A 14,360-nucleotide genomic window follows, 5' to 3' on the forward strand; every position below is an offset into this window, starting at 1 on the left:
TTGTTCTGGGGTGTTTTGGTGGTCTTTGGGAAATTTGTGGTGGGTTGTTTGAAGAGTTTATGGAAAGTGTGCTTTTCGCAGCCATTTGATGGAAGTTGGGTGGATTCGTGGATTGTGGAAGTGGATGGGATATTTTTTAGATTTTTATTGGTGGATTGGGAGAAATTAAGGTGGGAGAGAAGGGTTGGTGGATTTTTTTGAAGATTTTTTGTGAAGGTTGTGGAGATAAATGGGGGTTCCTGAAAGTGTGTCTCAGCTGGGGAAAGACGTTCCTGAGTGGTTTATATGAAAAATGAAGGGTTTTAAGAAAATGAATTTTCTTTGGTTTCTAAAGGAAGCGAGAGAAGCAGGGGGGTTCAAAGTTGTTTCAGAAGTTCATGTTTTTTCCATTTTATGTGGTACTTTCCAGTGAACTCTTAATGTGAGCCAAAGGGCTAACAAGAGGAGCCAAAGGGTGATTGAATGAATGAAAACCACTAAAAGCTGTTCAATCTCTTTAAAGAAGTCAAGTGGTACCGAAGAAGAGAGCTTTGGATGATTCTTTATAACATTTGTGTGTTTTAACTTGTACTGTCTCTTCCTCTTAGTACTACTATAAGATGAAACATAAGAGCATAAGAAGATACTTATACGTACTATAAAAGAAGACTAGAAGACATCTGCTGATATTGTGAGACTATTGTAAATCACTTAGTATGTACTTTTAAAGTTCCTTCGTTAGAATGTACCAGTTGGTTCAGTAACTTCAGTCCCTCAGTCAACCATGAACAGTTAATGGGATTCCATCAATTCAAGTCAGCAAAAACCATCCAAAGCAATTAAAGCAGCTCCAATAACCATAATAATACACATTTGATTCTAAAAGACAAAGACGTTCCAACTTTCACTGACGCTTCTTGTCTTCACCATACAAGCTCACTACGAGAAGAATAACCCACCACCAAAACGGCCATCTACCATCCAAAATCAACCAAAAGTCGTCAATGGCATAAAATAAGTTCAAGTTACTCATTGACTTAATAAAATTCCTACTTTTGACTCACTTCCCTGGAAACAACCATGCTTGCTTCTTTCCCATACTAACCACTTTTCGCAGCCAAATCTATCCACAGAAACCCACCGCCATTTCCACGAAAAGTCATATTTTTAAGAAAGTAAAGATATTAGCAGATTCCTTGCTTCCCCAGAAACACCAGGAAGTCACTAAAATCTTCTTTTCCTCAAAGTCCCCCAACCTAGCTTACCCATCCAGTTTTTCAGTCTTTCCCATACTAAATCACACATTCCCAGCTAACTCCCTCTACATCCATCCAATCAAAAATCCAACTACACCACTATACTTCCCTGACTTCTACCATCCCAACGACACCACTAAACCCCTACTTTTCACTCCCCTGGCCCAACCACAATCCACTTCCTTCCCCCACACATACATCCCACTTTTCGCAGCCACCAACCACCACCCAATCCACCCAAACCGCCTCCAAATTCAACCAAAATTGACCAGCAGCATCTTCTAACACTTCTTATCAACATATCAAAATCCCAGACCTCCACAACCTTCCAATCCCGAAATACCTGTCCATCTCTCCTAATCCCCTACCATCACACCCGTGCACCAGCCAATACATCAACTTCCACTTCCACCTTCAACAAACACCAACCTTTCTTCTTCCCAAACCATGCTGCAACGAGCAATTGGCGCCCTCGTGGGTCTCTCGGCCGCCCTCGCCGCCAGGCCAGTGGCCCTCAACGATACAGGCAAAAAAAGAGCCTTCTACGAGGACGAACGGTCCACTTACCCGAAACCAGGAACAATCACTCCAGCTGAAACCCCAGAGAACTTGGGCCAGCTGTATGTGTTGGAAGGAGTCACTGTGAGGACGACTGGAGTCGTTCAGAGCGCTATTCAGAGTGTTAGGGAGTCTGTGACTGGCACGTTTGCATGTGCTGAGTCGTGGCTTAACAGTACCAAGTCTAGGTATATTGAGCTGGAACGGTCGGTTACAGATACGTTTAGCAGTTTGCACGATAAGAAGGAGGATCTTCTTCCTAACGGGATTTATATTGCCGTGGCGGCGTTGTCGGGGAATATCTTTGCCAGAAACCGTGGAGTGGTTGCACGGTTCTTTGCTCCTACGATATTAGGGTTGGCTTCGTTTAGGTATTTCTTGCCACACACGTTCAGCAACACGGTGGGGCTTCTTTGGAGCGTGGAGAAGAGAACGTTGCCTGAGGTTGCACAGCACCAGGTTCTGGCGTATAATAAGGCTGAATCGTGGGTTAAGGATGTGGAGAAGAGTGCTGTGCTGGGCCAGGAGAAGGTCAGTCTGGGCATTGACTCGGCGAGACGGAAGCTTGCGTCTGCCACGGGCTTGAACCTTGACGAGGACGTTTCAAAGAAGTAGTGAAGAACTGTTGATTGAGGTTGAGAGATACGATACGATAAAGTGGTCTTTAGAAATAGACAAAACGAAAGAGCCAGGGAAGCCCAGGAAGAGACGAAGGGCCCAGGGCGATGTAGGTGGAGTTGAGTCGTTGGTGGAGGTAGGATTATGTGAATTGAGGAAATGGTGTTTGTGAATTGGTGTTTGCTGATTGGTAGAGAGGGAGGTCGAACTTACTTCAATTTCAAGGCCAGAAAGACAGTTGAAACCGGCTTTTAATGTTAAGGGGATGGTGAATTGTCGATTTGTGGTACTTTCTCTCTGGAATTGTTGATTTTGAGGTTTCTGGGAGTCTTATATGATGGATTTATCTATGGCTGAAAGGACCAACCAATAAGGATCCAGAGAACTCCAAGTGGTCTCTAAATGGTCTTTTCGATGTTAAAAGAGGCCATCAAAGCTGGTTCTGGACTTCCTTTATCTTTACTCATTGATATCTTCTCGTTTGCTGTCTTTCCATATAAAGAGAGGTGAATACCACAGTCCATGATATTCAAGGTTCCAATATCACTGACATTCCAAAAATGCATTTATTCATGAAAGACAACACTGAGATTCCCAGAAAGTCACTTTTTGTTCGTTTACCATTCCATTTACCCAAGTTGTCTTCCTTCCATGAATATACCCATATACACCTCAAGAGGCATCCCAAATCGCCCAAGACCACCCAAAAACCTCCAGAAACACCTCCCCTATTCTTCTCTACCTTCTAATTACCCAAAAAGGCATTCTATATTGATCCAAGCACTTCCTGGCATTCTATGTACATACACTCTCTTCTTCCACCATCAGCTCAGTAAACACTCAAGTAACCCCAACCAACAACAACTAGAAGGATCAGAAACCAGTAAAAACTACCAAAGAGGCCTAAGAGAACCCAACTGGACACTTTCCATTCATTTTCTTCCACCACTTCAGCACTCCCCACTCTTTCCTTTACCCTTCACTAAACCTCAAAACAGCATCGCCAACTCCCAGCCAACGTCACCGCCAGTCGTCCAATTCAAAAACGGCATTGTCCCAGCCGCAGAGACAGCCTAAATTGACCCACCCCATGTCTTCTTTACCCTCCACCATCCACTCCACCCCGTTTGTACCGCCTTGGGTGCGCTTTTTGCACCCATTTTGCAACCACTGTTTCTTCCACTGCAAACCCACCAAATCCAAATGGAAGACGGTTATTCCCAGTTCCAGCGGCCTCCCACATCCACCCGAAAGCACCGTTTTGCCTGGTGGACTCGCAAAACTTCCGCAAACGATGTGGTCAGACTCATACATAAAACCAACAAACGCAACAAGGCACTCACCAAGGCTATGGATAAACAAAGAACTGCGTTGCAAATGTGGGCGTCGGCGCTACCCCGGGAGGAATCCAGAAATATGGTTTTCAGGTACATTGAGCTTTTGGACGCCGTAGGAGGCATGTATAAGGTGGAAGAGAGTCCAGGGACGGTTAAGGCTCAAATGGAGGTTGTGGGCGGCAGGGAAACCCGAATTGAAGAACTCACAACAAAACATGACAAGCTTGGGAAGGCAAAAGACGCCCTTACAGCGAAATACGGGCCCAGGTGCTTCCAAGTGATGGAGCTTGAGGATGAGATTGGTGAGACCAAGTCGAGGATATATCTGACACAGCAGCAACTTGAAACGGCTATAAACGGCGGGTTGAAGGCGTCGTTGGTGGAATATAGCGATTGGATTCATCGGCAGGCCGTTCAGGTCCAGTTTTCGGTGGTTAACTTGAACCTGTGCTTGGGACACGAAGAGAGCGCTAGCGGCATGGAAAATGGGTGTTTTGAGATCCTTTCACCTGTAAAAGAAAGACACGAGGCTGGAGAAGGCGATGGAGGTGTTTCTGGGATGAACGAACGGGAAATTGCCAAATTGGGACAAGTATCACCAGATTTTGGCCAATCGCCAGAAACAACGCTCCACGGGCCGCCAACGCCTCAATCTTTGACGGCAAAGAGGATTCGAGTTCCTTCGTTGTTTGAGAAAGCCCTGGCGTTGTTGAAGAGTGGGAAAGTTGGGGAAATTGGGGAAATTGGGGAATCTGGGGAAAGTGAAAAAAGTGAAAATTCAGACCAGCCAGAAGAACCAGAAACAGAAGCAAAGGAAGAACCCAGAAAGTTTCCCATGAATCCAAAAGATATCAAGGCCCGTTTGAATAGGCTTTCCCTTGAAAGAAAGAAGGAAAGTTTGAGCCCCGGAACGAAAATGGCCCAGGCTCGTTTGGAAGCTGAAAAGATCAACAGAACCGAGTTACACAGCGAATGGGCCAACGTCGCCCTGGAAGAAAAGAAGCACCGTTTCTTCTGGAACAGGTCGTTCGACGGTTGGTGAAACCCCATTGCACGCCAATGGAAAAGTGTATCCATTCGTCTATAATACATGCAAAAGTTTCTACATCTGATCCTTAAAGATCTTCTTGCCAATCTCGTAGGAGGAGATCATGATGGCACACAGCGGGGCGATTTTCATCACACGGGGGCCAAACCCACTGTAGAGAGCAGCCATGCCTTCGTTGCGGTAGATCTGCCGAAGGAAAGTGAACATCAGGGTGTTGGAGCGTGGTTTTTCTTCGGTAGCAATTTGGAGCCGTGTTTTGCCCACGTCAAATGGGTTGGTAAATGCAGCAGCGACCACGCCTCCCATGGATCCAGATAAGAAAGTGGTGGTGAAGACTTTCCAGTCGTCCTGGTGAGAAGCAGCAAAATCCACCTTCATGGCTCGGCCTATCCGGTCTTTAAAAAGTTCATAGCACAGCCAGTAGATGCCCAGGAACGGCACGTCTCGCCATAAGGTGATTTTCAAGCCTGTAAAGATCGAACCGATGCCTCGTGACTGTAGCGACAGCCCTAGGTCTTTAAGAAGGTTCTTTAAAATCTGAGACCGAGGCTGGTCGTTCCTAACTTCGCTGGGAATCGACTGGAGCCGTGTTTTAAGAAGCTCCACGGGCGCAACCACCGTGGCAGCCATGGTACGTGCAAAAGAACCACACAAAAGCGGATTCAACATTTCTCCCTTGATGGGCGAGTGGTCTCTAATATACTCGTAGCCCGTGAAGTAGATGATATTGGAAGGAATGGCCATGAATAACGTTAAACTGAGTCCTCGCCAGAGAGTAGTGAGTCCTTCGTTTCTGCTAATCACAGACATGCCCTGGAAAGTGGACGTGATTCGTGGACACCGCTCAGCCGAGTCACAGTAATGATGATCTAGCCAAAACACGCCTGGAGGCGCTGGCGCTGCCGCTGGAGCTCCAGCTCCAGCTCCTCGAGATGCTGTGGCAACTTTCGTCGTCCTGGGGCCCTGAGAACAACACTGGAACCCCTGCATGACCTCCTGCTGCTGAACTCTGATTCTAACCACGTCAAAAGGAGTCACAACAAGCGAAGTGATGAAAGAACCCAGACATGCTGATAACATACGCTGGAGAGCGGTTATTTCGCCAGTGGTGGTTAAAGGCCGAGGGTCTTGGATCTGCGGCGCCGTCAGCGTCCTGGACGAACGGAAGTGTAGGTCTTCATCTTCGATAGCAGCTGCTAGTTCAGACGATAGGGACATGGACTGGGGAAGTAAAGTAAAGTGGAGGTTACTTTTTCAGTTGGAGTTTGGCTGAGTGTTTGACTGCTGCGTACTGCATATAAGCACGTCAGTCGTTTAACTTGTTGGCAAAACTCAACCACGAAACCGAAAACCCCAGCAAACGGTGATTTCTGATGGAAAAGGAAGGTCATGGCGAGCCAGGGGAAGTGTATGGACGTTAGAGGTGGCAATTGTGGGCCTGAAGTGGCCGGGCATACTTCCATATTGGGAAGTATAGCCGGTGCGATATCGGACCGGCTGCAAACTTGCTCTTCCAACTAGTACTCTTCAACAATATCACTGCACTGGTAAACATTTATATGTCCATCCTGGTTGTAATTCGTAGCTATCATCATTCTGTGGGGATGGAACGCAACGCTGGAAAGGTAGTTCAGCGTTCGGTTTGCCAAATAATGGTCATGTGGGTTCTTCAAAGTATGGATCATATCTCCACTGGTTGTCCAAATATCCACCAGTTTCGAAGCTGTAGTGATGATGGGAGCGTGTTCGTGGACGTCCATACACCTGATATTGCGTTCGTCGCTGGTAAACGTCAGCACGGGCTCAGAAAGACGAATATCAAATAAGTTCACGTAACCGTCAGAAGAGCCACTTACAAGTTCTCTGAACCCTCCTCTTTGCATGTGGACGTTACGGATAGATCCTCTGCCCATATCTTTGACACCGCCACGGCCGTTCTGCCAGACTTTCACCATAGATTCCCTAGCATCGAGTCTTCGATCGTACACTCTTAAACTGCCATCGTCAAACCCTGCGACGAAGATGTTGCCTGCAACTTGATCTGACGTAAGGGACGTGATTGACGAGGAGGATCTGGCGGGAATGTCGATGGTGCAAAGTTCACGAGGGGCGTCCCACACACGGATGATTTTCACGTCTCCACTGACCAAAAGAGAGCCTCTGGATTGCTGCCAGTCGCTGATGAGGCCTGAGCTTTTGGACGTGAGAAGAAGGTCGGTAAGTGCTCGCCAGGCGGTGACAAGCTCGACGTTCCGTTCGTCCTGGTCGAGATGGAAGTTCTTGTACATTTTGATAACACCGTCTGAGGAACCAGTCATGACCAATGGCTCGTCGTCTTCGTTGATGAACTTGATATCGGTGATTTTCGTGCCGAACGGGTTGGTGTTGGAGAATTTCGTGACAACTTGTTTGTTTTCCCAGTTCCACACGGAAACGTTATCTTTTTCGTCGGACGCCACAAGAAGCTTTTCGAATTGCATGAACTTGATGAGTTTTGGCTGGGACTTGTTGCTGAGAACAGAAAGTTCTCGGTTCCAGTCGCCACGAATGGCCATTTTCTTCTGGGGCTGCGTTTCCTGGATTGTGCTTTCGTTTCTGTTTCTTCTCCAGAGCCGTTTCATGTACTCTTTGGACCCGGGCTCGTCGATTTCCGTTTTCGACATTTGCGGTTCCTGGAAGTACTCACAACTGTATTCAAAAACCCAGATTCGTCTGGGAGCTTTGGATCGGCTTCAATATCCCTGGCAACGTACCTGGGCGTTTTGGGCTTGTACTCTGAACCGTACTGACTTGCAACAGGTCCAGATTTCAACATTCTGGTGAAATTATTAAGTTCAGTATCGTCGTTGATCTGGAAACTCTTAAACAACTTGGAGAGACTTAAATGCTTGAGTTTGGATGAAATAGACGACGTTTCCAGCACGTCGTCACGCTCGTTGTGCCTGGAGGACATGTTTCCTTGGGAAACAGCTCTGGTTTTGAGGGAAGAACCGTCAATGGTCAAAGTATTCTTTCTGTTTAACACTGAACCGCTAGACGCTTGTCTGCGTACACCATCGCCCATCAGCATAGGCGTACGGTTCACAATCGGCTTAACAGGCTTCAAGTTGTCTGAAATGCTGATGGTGGATTTGCTTAGTAAGTAGTCTTGCATTTCCTTGACGAGCTCGCTGAGTTCACTTTCGTTGAGTTTCACCATCACAGAGTCAATAAGCGTTTCGGCAAGTTGTTTCACTTCAAGATGTGGATCTTCAGAGAGGATCAAAAGTGCCTTCCAGATAGAACTAAAGATGGAACCGTAGGCAGGCGATTTCTTTCTGAACTCTTGCAAATTGTTAGGATTATCAATAAGCACAATCTCCTCTTCAAGCTGGTTAAACGCCACAACCATAAAGAACTTGGTATAGATATTGATGAATCTGTTGATGAAAAACACAATTTCTTTACGAACAATGGTGGACCCATCGCCCATAAGACGCAAAATCACATTGGCAAGCTTCAAATCTTGTTGTCTCAACTCGTCTTGCCTTAAATCGCCATTAATGCCACCGCCTTGACCAGAAGACTTCTTTTGTGGCAGATCAGCAGGCAGACCTTCAGGATCAGTCAAAAACGTCGTAAGGGCAATGATAATCGACGTTCTGACTTCGGGGATAGGATCATTAATCAACGTAAGGAACTTGGCAAGGTACCCATCTTTATAGATAATCCACCTTCCATCCTTATACTTATACCAAAGCTGGGAAAGAAGCAAACAGCACCATTGTCTAAGCAACGGGTTCTCGCTCAGCTGGAGGAATTTGAGGCAGTTACTGACAAGTTCAATGGAGAAACATAAACGCTGGCCATTTCTGAAATCTTTAATGAAAAGCGTCAAAATGAAAGCACTCATCGCTTTATGGTCGTCGTTCACCATCACCGAAGCGCCTCCTCCATTAGAACCGTTCATATTACCTCCAGGAGCTCCAGGAGCGCCAATCGAGTTCAGAGGACTCGAATTGAGAATAAGATAGAAATAGTTGTACCCTTTATCTTTGCAAAGTTCCTGTTGAGTGTTCTTATAGTCAATAGCCATAATTCTCGTCCAAATGAAGATAAGCACGGGTTTTAGTTCTTGCGCTGGACTTTGAAGGAGTTTAAGAACGTACGGGAAGATACCAATGGAAAGGGATAAATAAACCGCCCAGGGACCCAAGTCAAGGAACTTGGAAAGCAAAATAAGAGCCCTCAAACGGTGCACTTGGGAAAGCAACACTTGCAAAACAATTGGAAGCTGTTCAGGAGGGTTTTTCGTGGATGGACCTTCATATTTCAACCAGATATCAAAAGCAGTAAGTTGTTGTTCGAAAAACGTCGAATGTTGATAATTAGAAAGCATTTGACGTTGGCCAGGAAGTGGTTGTTGCTGGTTTTGCTGTTGAGAAAGAGAAATGCTTGCTCTGCTGCCGTTGGCAGAACCATTAGTTAATGTGTTGTGAGGAGTCTGTTGCTGGTTCTGCTGGGGCTGCTGTGCTGGTGGAGGCGTTGGCGAAGGCACCGTATAAGAATAAGGATCAGGGTTATTGTTCTTGATAAGCTGTGCAAACACCTGATCTATAGCCAAGTCCCAGGAATTCCACATTGAATGGAAACGGACCAGTTCAGGCAATGGCGGGTCGCTGATGGGATTACAATTAAAATGAGGCATCACACGTTTCGCCAATAAGAAGTTCCTGAAAAGCGCCGCCACCATCAAGTCCTGGCGGAAGAGTTTTTTGAAGATAGGTCTCAGAAGGGAAGTCCATGCTATGGTATCTGTGATGGCCGTAAAGATCCAATTAAGTTCTCCCAACGGGGTCCTCCGATCTGTAAGCTTTCCCGGAATAATAACATTGCCGTTGCTATTTCTTGGAAGCATCAGATAATACGAATCTTTAAGCGGCAGTTGCATGATAAACCACTTTATAGAAATATCAATAGGACAAGTCAAACAGCCCGTAAACAAGTCAGCCGGCAACTCTGGGCTCATGGGAAGCGTTTCGTTCGACTTACACGCCGCCAACTGGATCGAATCAAGGTACGCAGACGTTGGCGAAGGAGCACTCAAGTCGTGGTTTCCCTCGTTATCGTCGTCTATACGTTTTTGGACAAACTTTTTAAAATTGTGAACGATATTCCCAGCCGAATTGCAATCGTAAACAAAAATCACCGGCGCCCCAAGCCACGTTTGCAAGTCATACAACGAAATCGGAATATACTGAGTGTACCCACGATTAAATACCCATATTTCACCGCTAGCCGTCGGCTGGGGCACGCCGTGCCCATTATAATGAAACAAAATCCGCTCATCCTTAGCGTTCCGTCTGAGTGTATTACAGAACCGTTTCACGTCCTCCACACACGGGTCCAACAGCTGTTTATACCTCGTTCGAAGCAGAAGCGTTTCGTACTGGCTCTGCAAGTTCTTCCCTATAGCTTCGATCGCCTTCTTTGTATCGGGAAACGCCGAAGGGTCACACCACGCCTCCAATTTAGCACACGGGTACGTTTTCATGATATCTGGAGGGTCCACGCCCAAGTTCAAGCATAGCACCAATACAGCACTGATAGTTTTCTGGCGTTCCTTCATCACTTTCCAGTCTCTGATTGGCTGGTGGTTTTTGGCATATTCAGGTAAGTTTTTCATATTTTCAGTAACAGGATTCCCGTTCGTATTGTGTCGTTTATCATCGAAATAAATGTAGAAAGTGTTGGCCAAGGAGGAAAGAAAGTGTTCCAGGTTATAGTCCTCGTCGAAGCCGTGGCGCATTTTCGAGTTGAGCGGCTGGAGCTGCCGTGGCGCGTAGAGGGACATGGCCAGGAGAATGGGGAGATAATTCGGAAAAGTTGGGGGTTTCTTGGAGTTGTAGTTGATGGTGGAGGTTGATATTTAGTATGGGTAGATGGGTAGAGGGTTGTGTGCAGGACAATTAACTTAGGTTGGTTAATGGGTCAGATGTTTTGGTGGAATGGGAAGGTGAGGGGGAAGTGGGGGTTTGGGCGTGGTGTTTGGGCGTGGGGGATCGTGGGGGAGAAGTTTGGAGGTGATTGGGGGAGGTGTGGGGGACCGTTGGGGGAATTGTTGGTGGAGGGTAATGGCTGCGAAAAATGGGCAGACCAGGGTGGGATAACTATAGGTTTTGGAGGTTTTTATGGGTTTTGGAGGTGGAGAGGTGAGAATTGATAGAGAGTGTTGGTTTATTATGGATTTGTTTTTTTGGTGGATTTTGGTGGAAAGTCTGGTTTGGTGAGAATTGAAGAAGGAAAGTGGAAGGTGAGTTGAAAGGATTGGTTTGGTTTTTGTTCTTTTTCCTTTTTTTTTTTTTTTTGGTCTTTTTTTGTGGATTTGGTCAATTTAAGGAATCTGGTATTTTGGCTGTTTCTTTGGTTTTGGTGGATTGGTGGTTGGAAATTGGTGGTTTGTGGATTGGTGGAAATGTGAGACATGGTTGGCTGGTCAGTGAGGTTTTCTGTGTTTTGTGGTTTACGGTGGGTTTTATGAAATTTTATGGTTTTCTTTGGATTTTTTGTATTTTCATGCTTCTCTTTAATTTCCGTTCATTGCTTTTAACTATATTTGTTTATCAGAGAATTCCATCTGGTTCTTATGTTCCGTCTGAGATCAAATGTTCAGTGGAATCCACAGAATGTAAAAAAATGGCTTTCTTTCTTCTTTCAGATCTTGATACACGTATAGAAGAACTCAAAAGACAGAAAAAAGTGGTCTTTGAGGCAGCCGATCAGGTACTACGATCCATATGTCTATTCCAAGAAGAACAAGAAACTTCATGGGATATTCTAATAGACGCAAATGGATATCTGCTGACTTTAAAGAATCTTTGGAATTTAAGAAAGCCTGCTGCTTCACGATTGCCCAGGGTATTCAAGATTATCGATAAAGTAATGTTCAGTAAGCTTGCCCAATTAAACATATAGAAGCAGGTGCTCCACTTCCAGTCCCAGCAGAAAAGACAGAAGGAGTTGATCAAATAATGGAAAAAGTGGAGTCCTCTAAGATTTGAATGTTCGAGTTATGACGAATTGGGTGATTCAGATACACTGAATAAATCTTAGGAGGTGCTTGGAATACTGGTACTGTTTGAATGTGTGGTTTTGTAGATACGGCACTTTCAAGTACATGGTTCCTCAAAATTTACTGAGTTTGCTGAATTGTCTGATTTCTATCTTTAGGAAGCTTTTTGTAATTAGTGAAGTTTAGAGTAACTGAGATAAATGCTGTTTAAAGTAAGTAGGCTCAGTGGGCCAGTATACCTAAAATGAGCAAACTGAATATTTCATTGCTTAACCCAAGGAGGCTCAACAGATCATATCGTATTCATATCGTATTTTAAGTAAACTCTTTGGCACCAGAGGGAATTCTCCTTTCTGTGTTTCTTGTGGTTTTCGTTTGGCAGGAATTCATTGAACCAACTATACAATCTACTCCAGCCATTCAAATATAAATAGTAAAGCAGCAGCCAGAAGGAAAAAAGTGTTTCAATAAATACAAATAAATAACACTCTTTGCCTTTGTTGATTTATTAGTTGTGGTTTTGGAATTTGGGGAATTGGAGAATCCGAAATGTCACTTCCTGGCTTTTGTGGTTTATGGGACTTCTTGGGCTCTCTAACTTCTTTTTGTTACGTAATTGGTTATTCATGGTCTTCTGTCGTTTTAGGAAGACTTGATGTATTGGGAGAATCTACTTGAAGTCCTAAAGCTGGATTACTGTTGACATATGCTTATCATACTTATACGGTTCTTCTGAGTTTACTGGACTTTCTGGATCCACTGGATTAAGCAAACATCTACTTGTTTGAATTCTTCTGGAACAGACTAAGTCTATGGTATTTCTGAAGAAAGCGTTTGAAAAATAGTGAAGGTCCAATTGACCAGTATAGGTAGAATGACTGTACTAGATATATCACTGCCTACTTTAACTCAAGGAAACTAAACAAGACGTCTTTTAATTTAATACTTTTACCTAGCATTACCAGAGGGCATTCTGCTTTCTGCGTTTTATTAGCTTCACTTTGGTGGGTATTCAGTAAACCTGTGGAATCTCAACCAACCATGTAATCCACTCCAGCACATTCAAATTGATTACCAAACAAAAGACGTAATTAGGCAGCCAGAAACAAAATAAACTTCTCTGTTTTCAATAAAAGAGCATGTAAGAACACATTTATATGTTTAGCCCTCTTTTGAAAACCACAAAACGCCCAATTCACCAATTCACCAATTCACCAATTCACTTTCCAACCCAAATCCTCTTCCCCTTCAAACCCTCTTTGTTTCTTTCCATTTCCTTCAATTCCATCAAAATCCACTGCCTGGCAATTTGCATCACACTTTCCACTTTCTGGTTAAAACCTTCAGTAAGCCCTGCCTTGCACTTTCCCTGTTCTCCACTTTTCAATAAATTCATTAAACAGTAAATTCATTAAATAGCAAATCCATTAAACAGCAAATTCAACTTTAAAAAACACCAAACTCTGCATTTATTCGTCTTTGCCTACAAAACCTTCCATCCACCAATTCCAATATATTTCTTATCCTTTCCTCTTCCTTCCACGCCATTTCCAGTAACTCCACCACCCCAACTCTCCCTTTTCCTCTTCCTCCCCAACTCCCTTCCCTCCAAACAACCACTTTTTTCCAAAATGCTAAAACCATCAACATTCAATCTCAAAAAAATCCTCTTCCTCCCAGTACCCTTCATACTTATGTCCTCCGGGTTTGGGCTCCTCCTTTACCTCTGGTTTCCCAACATGTACGCCTCCACAGCAAAATATACCTTAAAAAACGGCGACTACTTGGCTTACACTCGAAACCTCTTGGATGCCTGTGAAGAGGCAGCGCCTGGAAGCACTGGAACGATGAAACAGTTCCTTCCTGACAGCTGGCCCTTCGAAAACACCTCCTACTACCAGAATCCGTTGGGGTACTGTCGAGTTCTGGAAAACAGGAAACCAGAGTGTTATGGAGGATTTCACGAAAGAGTTGGAATCGGAAGAAGCGTGGTGAATGATGTTCCAAGGGTAAAGCAAAGCACAGAAGTGGTTGAATGGAGAGAGGCACTTGATATGGCCTTAACGGCTGCTCACGAAGCCATAAAAGCAAGTAGACAGTCTATACTGCCCAATCCATTTGGAACCAACCCTGAACCGTCCAAACCAAGGCAAATCTCCCCCAAAGCGATCCACACAATCAACCTGCTTAATCTGCAAAGTCCAAGCACTCTTCCCCACCTTATCCAGATTTTCTGGCTTCAAATTCTGGTTATTGGGTTGGTTATAACGGTTGTACCGTTGGAATGGGCAGACTTTTCGGGAGTATGTGGCATGGTGTATGTTTTATGCTGGGCAACGTTGGTTTTGGCTGCTGGGTTGATGCCGGGTGGAAGTCAAGGTGAGTTTGTGAAGGTGAACGTTTCTGGAGGTGTAATTATGGTTCTGTTTGTGGCTTTGGTGTTGCAAATTGTCGCCATGGCTGTTAGATTTTGGCAGATGAGGGAGTTCGTTTGGTGAAGGGGAAGAAGAAGA

General features: G+C 44.9%; 4 protein-coding genes across 4 annotated transcripts; 2 read left to right on the forward strand and 2 right to left on the reverse strand. All coding sequences in view use genetic code 12, as the record gives it.

Annotated features, from left to right (window-relative positions):
- Positions 1-1,682: 1,682 nt before the first annotated feature.
- On the forward strand, positions 1,683-2,408 carry CXQ85_005384 (uncharacterized protein; the record flags this gene model as incomplete). The annotated part of the gene is made up of 1 exon (XM_025488980.1): positions 1,683-2,408. One exon carries the CDS (start codon positions 1,683-1,685, stop codon positions 2,406-2,408), a length of 726 nt encoding a protein of 241 aa, XP_025343642.1.
- Positions 2,409-3,614: 1,206 nt separating this feature from the next.
- CXQ85_005385 (uncharacterized protein) lies at positions 3,615-4,790 on the forward strand (the record flags this gene model as incomplete). The annotated part of the gene is made up of 1 exon (XM_025488981.1): positions 3,615-4,790. The coding sequence occupies one exon, from the start codon at positions 3,615-3,617 to the stop codon at positions 4,788-4,790; it is 1,176 nt and encodes a 391-aa protein (XP_025343643.1).
- Positions 4,791-4,850: 60 nt separating this feature from the next.
- On the reverse strand, positions 4,851-6,014 carry MTM1 (Mtm1p; the record flags this gene model as incomplete). The annotated part of the gene is made up of 1 exon (XM_025488982.1): positions 4,851-6,014. One exon carries the CDS (start codon positions 6,012-6,014, stop codon positions 4,851-4,853), a length of 1,164 nt encoding a protein of 387 aa, XP_025343644.1.
- Positions 6,015-6,313: 299 nt separating this feature from the next.
- KOG1 (ubiquitin-binding TORC1 subunit) lies at positions 6,314-10,629 on the reverse strand (the record flags this gene model as incomplete). Its single annotated transcript, XM_025488983.1, has 2 exons — positions 6,314-7,508; positions 7,550-10,629. 2 exons carry the CDS (start codon positions 10,627-10,629, stop codon positions 6,314-6,316), a joined length of 4,275 nt encoding a protein of 1,424 aa, XP_025343645.1.
- Positions 10,630-14,360: the final 3,731 nt, after the last annotated feature.

The sequence above is a fragment of the Candidozyma haemuli genome (assembly GCF_002926055.2).
Source record: "Candidozyma haemuli strain B11899 chromosome Unknown K_2014730914, whole genome shotgun sequence".
NCBI classification, from domain to species: Eukaryota; Fungi; Ascomycota; class Pichiomycetes; order Serinales; family Metschnikowiaceae; genus Candidozyma; species Candidozyma haemuli.